Below are 6,702 nucleotides of genomic sequence, written 5' to 3'. Positions count from 1 at the left end.
AGTAGGAGGAAAGTAAGATCACAGAAGTCAGAAAAGGAAAAAACTCAGAGGCAAAAGGTAGATGGGATAATTTAAGTTAAGAAAAGCTGGTTATAAACAAGCCAAGTTGAGGCTGGGCATTTATAAGAATAAGCCTCCGTGTATAGTTTATTTGGAGCTGAGTGGTAGGCCCCCCCAAAAGCCAAAAGAGTAAAACAACCAAGAATAGCAGCTCTAAGATTTTATGATTATAATCGCTGGGGTGAAAGATAATAAAACATTATAAGATATGACAATGTGCTTACCTCACCTCAGAAGAGCAATTTTTGCTAGCTTTTGAAATAGGGTCTCATAATGTAACTCAGACTGACCTAGAACTCACAGCAATTCCCCTGCCACTGCCTCCTGAAAGTAGAGACGATAGGTGTGAGACACCATATCCAGCTGAGAATACACCTTTAAGCTTGGAAGATGGTTCTTCCAAAGAATTATCAAAGCAAAGATATGCCCCCTTTGAGATGGGATCTACGTAACTGCAGTCTGCTGTTCTGAGGTCAGGGATAAACCATGCACACAAACAACTCTATTAACCAGAGAATGGGGGTGGGGGGACTGAAGTCATTATGAAGGATATGTCACTGTGCATATGAAGTCATTACGAAGGATATGTCGCTGTGTCTGCAGGAGTTACTTACCTATTGTAAGTTTACAATGGAAGATAGCTTCAAACATAGATAACACAAGAGCCATTCCACTTGAGCATCTAAAGAATAAAGTGACTTAGGGAGTTTCTAGTCACTCTTTTTCACTTATTAAAAAGAAAAATGTTGGTAAAGAGCCAGGCAGTGGTGGCGCACGCCTTTAATCCCAGCACTTAGGAGGCAGATACAGGCGGATCTCTATGAGTTTAAGGCCAGCCTGGTCTACAAAGCGAGTTCCAGGACAGCCAGAGCTGTTACACAAAGAAACCCTGTCTCAAAACAAAACAAAATAACAGCTTCGTATTAAGTGTGGTGGTTTGATTAGGAATGGTTCCCATAGACTCACAGATTTAAATGTTTGATCACTAGGGAGCAGCACTATTAGGAGCTGTGGCCTTATTGGAAGAAGTGTGTCACTGGGGATGGACTTTGAGGTTTCAGAAGCTCAGCCAGGCCCAGTAGCTCATTCTCTCTTCCTGTTGCCTGCTGATCCAGAAACAGAACTCTGAGCTACTTCTCCATGCTGCCATGATTCCCGTAATGACAATAATGTATTAAACCTCTGAATCTGTAAGCCAGCCACAAATAGATATTTTCCTTTATAAAAAGTTGATGTGTAGGGCTGGAGAGATGGCTCAGCAGCTAAGAGGACTGGCTGCCCTTCCAGAGGTCCTGACTTCAATTCTCAGCAACCACATGGTGGTTTACAGCCATCTATAGTGGGATCTGATGCCCTCTTCTGGCATAAAGTCATACAAGCTGATAAAGCACTCTATACATAAAATAAATAAAGAAATCTTTTTTAAAAAGTTGCTGTGGTCATGGTGTCTCTTCACAGCAATATTAACTAAGACATTAAGCCATTATTAAACCAAGTAATTGGCTTAATTCATACAGAAGTATTATGTATCACACATCCATGAATACAGGACAGACAGAATTTTAAAATATATATATGAGCTGGGCAGGGTGGAACACACCCATAGTCCCGGCTACTCAGGATGCTGAGACAGGAGGTTCACTGGAGTCCAGGAGTTTGGGGCCAGCCTGGATAATTTAAGAAGGCCCATTCTGAAAATACAAAACCACACAATTATAAGCTTTTACTAAATTTGGAAAAAGTTCTAAGTGGTCTTCAACTATAACTGTATTTGCCAACCTCCAAAGATGAACGTCCTCATGGATTCCACGTTAGTAGGCATTCACCAGTGCAGCTGGACAATGTTCTGTGGCTACCTGCAGTTATTACTGGACAATATTAAGCCAGGTTAGAAATTACTAATCTGTTACAGCCTATATCAAATTGAAAATAATTTCACATTTTCATAACTGTATACATGTCCTAAGAGATGTGTGGTTGCTCACTAAACCCATAGTAATTTCTTGGCTTCACTTAATTGTATTTCCGATGTGAACTGGGACTATGATATTGGCCCATTTATAAATGACAGGAACAAAAAGTCCCAGAGTCCCAATGACCGAAACCAGAAGAAAAGTCCACAGAAACATCCGGTCAAGAACTTGTGCTATGAATTTCCAGTCTTCAACAACCTGTTAAAAAACAAACATTAAATACAAATATCAAACTTGTACACATTTTAAGAATAAAAAAAAAAACCCAGAAGATAATCATTTGCTGTCTTCAAAGCATAAGTAATCCTGTGCCCAGGTCTCTAAGATAGACTGGTATAACTTATTAAATTCCATTCCAGTCTAAATCATTAGCTAACAAATATTCTCACCTTTTAACAGTCCACTAATAGTTAAAACCCTTATAATGATGCTTTAATTATACCACCACCACTTATTACAACCAACAAGCATTAGTTAGAAGTGAACTAGGCAGGGTGGCACATGCATGTGGTACCAGCTACTTGGAAGACTGAAGCAGGAGAAGCCTGAACAACAAGTGGGACAGCATCTCAAACAACAACAAAAAGTTAACTCAAAGGTATTCCCTGGACATAGTGGTGCTTGCTGTAGACCCAGCATTCAGGGGGCTAAAGTAAGAGGATTGAGAGATCAAGGCTAACCTGAGCTACATAGCAAAACCCTGTCTAAAAAAAACAGTCTAGGGGAACAGGGGATGGGGGTTCTCAGTGTAGAGGTGGTACAAGCCTTTAATTCCAAAACGTGAATGAATTTCTGTTAGTTTGGAGTCAGCCTGGTCTTCACAGCAAGTTTCAGGCTAGCCAGGGCTATATAGTGAGACCTGTCTCAAAAAGAGGAGGGGGGTAGGAGGGAGGGAGGGGAAGAGAAGGAGAGGGTAAGGAGAGAAGAAGGAAGAAAGAGAAGGAGAGAGAGAGAGAAAAACAGAGGGAAGGAGGGAGGGAGGGAGGGAGGGAGGGAGGGAGGGAGGGAGGGAGGGAGGGGACAAAGACTGTCAGGGCAAGGGAAGCTGGGAGCTTTAGACTATGAAACAGTAGTAAAGACTGCACTGCTATTTTATCAGATTCATTGCATCTACGACTCACACCTGATAGAAAAACCTCCATTTAAAAAACTTTAGAAATTAGAATTTGGGAGCTGGTGAGATGGCTCAGCAGTTAGGAGCATTTATTGCTCTTGTAGACCAGGGCTCAGTTCCCAGCACCCACACAGTGGCTCACAAGCATCTGTGGCTCCAGTTCGAGGGTCTCTGAAGCCCTCTTCAGACTTCCTCAGGTTCCAGGCACGTGTGTGATACACACACAATCAGGCAGGCAAAACACTCATACACATAAAATAAGAAAATAAATCTGAAAAAGGATTAATAGAAATATATTAGAATTTACATAATCTTAATGGGACCATTAAATGTAAATTCAGTTATAAAATATTAATAAGCATAACTTGATGGAGGTGGGTCTTGTGTCTATCTGTTGCTTTCATTGGTTAATTAATAAAGAAACTGCTTGGCCCTGATAGGACAGAAAATTAGGTAGGCGGAGTAGACAGAACAGAATGCTGGGAGAAAGAAGCAGAGGCAGGGAGTCGCCATGATTCTCCCGCCAGACACAGATGCACGTTAAGCTCTTTCCTGGTAAGCCAGCTCGTGGTGCTACACAGAATATTAGAAATGGGTTAGATCAATATGTAAGAGCTAGCCAATAAGAGGCTGGAACTAATGGGCCAGGCAGTGTTTAAAAGAATACAGTTTCCATGTAATTATTTCGGGTAAAGCTAGTAGGGTGGCGGGACACAGCCCGCCGCTCCTATTACAACAATAACTTAAAAAATATCATATAATAGAAAAAAGGAAAATAGTGGCCACTGAAAATCAGAAAAAAAATGAGCAGTTCAACACTATAAATTGATAAAACACATGCCCAATATTTGCATCTCAAATATCAATTAACCTTTACAACCCAACCAAACTTATTTTCTGTAAGGCTTTAGACAAATTTTGTTTTAAGCACATTAGATACTATTACTGCCTCACAGGAAAACCTTGACATATGAATATAACACATGAGAACACCTAACTCCTTTTCTGTTTTTATGGTTTTTAAATTTCATTTTGCTTTTATGAGATGTAGTCTCCCTATGTAGTCTAGACTGACCTTGAACTTGCTAAGTAGACCAAGACTTTCTCAATCCTCCTGCCACAGCCCCTGAATGGCAGGATTACAGGTATGCATCTTATTCTTTCAATTTTACTAATGAAAAAACTTTACTAATTTTGTAAATGAGCCACAATAAGATGTTTTTCTAGAAAAGTATCTTGCCTGTACTTATAAAACTAGATTAGGCTTTTTCTTCAAAAAAAAAAAAAATAACTTTCGATAAATTATAATGCCAAAATTCAGAAACAAAGTTACTGAAGAGAAATCTAAATCAGTAAATCATCCCATTCCAGGGCCAAAAATTACAGCGAAAAATTACTATCCCCCCCAAAAAAATTACTATCCCATCAAATGCATAGTGAAGCTTTCTTTATAGTCATTCAAGATGCTCTGGGGATCAAATGCATACTGTTAAACTTCCTTTGTCATCATTCAAGGTGCTTTAGGGAAATGGAAAAGTGAAATTTGGGCAGATGCCCCATTTTGCAGGGCTTTGCAGGGCAACAGATTCAATACCCGCCACAGACCTCTCGGACGTCGTTCTCCTTCCTGACATGTCTCGTGATGTAGCGGATGCAGCCAAGCGCAGCTTCCAAGGTGTTCCTAGACTTCAGTCCACTGCCATCCTCGGTTTCTTCCCTCTGAGTGAAGTACCTGTCGACATGACTTCTCATGCAGAGCAGTTTGGGGAGCTTGTGAAGAAATATCTTACGGACCCATGGTGCCATAGCATTGTGTGTTGAGGAAGAGCGGTGGTGGATGTTGATGGCAAAGACAGTCACCATAATGGAGAGTGTCACGAAAATCATGGTAAACACCAAGTACTCCCCAATCAGAGGTATGACTTTGGACGACGAGGGTATGATCTCTTCAATAACCAGAAGGAAGACGGTCAGGGAGACGAGCACTAACGTGCTCAGGCTGATCTTTTCACCTTCGTTTGACGGGAGATAGAAGACAACCACAGTCAGAAATGAGAGCCCGATGCAGGGGATAATGAGAAATAAGGTATAGAAGAGAGGCAGCCGCTTAATCACAAAAGAGTACGTGACGTAAGGGTACCAACAGCAGCTGTCAGTTCTGTTCCCCTTGATCCCCACGGCACTCATGATTTCCCATTCTCCGTTGTCAAAAAAGTCGGTTCTATCTACATTTTGGTCCTCTAGGATTATATCAACCTGGGATCCATCATACGTCCAAGAGCCGAATTTCATGGAACAATTCTGGAGATCGAATGGGAAAAACGTGACATCGATAGTACAGGAACTTTTGTAGTTTGCTGGTTGTGCCCAGGTGACGGTGCCATTGTACTTGACAATCGCTTTTGTGCTGACCCCTTCAAAACGTCCATCTGCACTGAAGGAAACACACAGTAATGTCGCCTAAATCAAACAACCCGAGCGCACATTTATAAGCCCAATATAAAAGGAAACCTGTGTGTAACAGCATGAAATAAGTTTGAAATCACTACGTGCCCAAATGCCTGCTCCAGCCATGGGGCCTCGCTTTCTGGACATCTTCCTGACATGTATGATTCTGCTGGAACCAAGTCTATTCTCCCCTTGTATTGTGAGATGGGCAAATCCATGTTTATCAAAATGCTGAGATTTTTATAGTTGAAAAGACCTCACTTGACATACAAATAGAATCAGGCTGTTTCTATACCGGGCATGCACAGAGGCAGAGCCTGACTCTTTATCTCCAGACTTCCTCTTCCACCAGAGAATTTGCACCAGGCAAGGCCCGCCTGGACCTCCTGCACTAAAGAGGCACAGCAGCAGGTAGAAGCCCCAGCGCCCGAGTCCTTCACACAGTCCTGCTGTGTATCTTCAGGTTCAGTTACAGAGAGCAGCCAATGCTCAGGGAGCCGCCTCGTGCTACATTACAAGCTTTCTTCATCCTCCCATATTGAGGAACACGCAAGTAAAAGGATCCAAAAGATCGTTTTTGCCCAGCATTTGCTGTCCTTATGCCAAGGCCTTTGTGCAAACAGGACAGAGTGCTTTCAGCTGCTGAGAGGGAGCTGATGTACAGGGAGCCGCCCCGTGCTACCTTTCACACTTTCTTCATCCTCCCATATCGAGGAACGCGAGGTAAAAGGTTCCAAAAGACCATATTTTGCATAGCATTTGCTCTAAAAAGCCTTTGTGCAAATAGGAGAGGTTCTTTAGCATAAATGCAAGCAAGCTCTCCCATTTACTCTGAGATGGCCCTGGGCGGGGAAAATGCAGCTGGTACTGGCAATCACCCTCAAAACACTCCTAGAGAGGCTGTCCATGCATGGGTTAAAAATTAACCCCGAGCTCCTCACCGTGGGAAAATGGCAATATTGTGCTATTATGATGGCATCTTTAGAAAATATCAGAAGACAGTGTTGACCATAAACTGTAACCTCAACTAAAAACAAATCCCCCTAAACGTGGAAGTCTGACTTGAATAAGGAAGCAAATGGGGACATCACAGTGTCTTGGGGTGAA

The 6,702-nt window shown here is 42.1% G+C and overlaps 1 protein-coding gene across 1 annotated transcript in view; it reads right to left on the bottom strand.

Annotated features, from left to right (window-relative positions):
• The window catches only part of Chrna5 (cholinergic receptor nicotinic alpha 5 subunit), a 31,741-nt gene continuing 25,039 nt past the window's right edge, over positions 1–6,702 (bottom strand). The window contains exons 5-6 of the mRNA XM_057767470.1: positions 4,753–5,581; positions 1–2,231 (exon numbers count right to left, since the gene is read on the bottom strand). Coding sequence (XP_057623453.1) covers positions 2,070–2,231; positions 4,753–5,581 — 991 coding nt within the window. The 3' untranslated portion in view covers positions 1–2,069. The remainder of the gene's footprint in view (positions 2,232–4,752; positions 5,582–6,702) is intronic.

Source organism: Chionomys nivalis, chromosome 4 (assembly GCF_950005125.1).
Source record: "Chionomys nivalis chromosome 4, mChiNiv1.1, whole genome shotgun sequence".
In the NCBI taxonomy this organism is placed as follows: domain Eukaryota; kingdom Metazoa; phylum Chordata; class Mammalia; order Rodentia; family Cricetidae; genus Chionomys; species Chionomys nivalis.
Note: the sequence above shows the minus strand (reverse complement) of the source record. Positions and strands in the feature narration are given on the sequence as shown.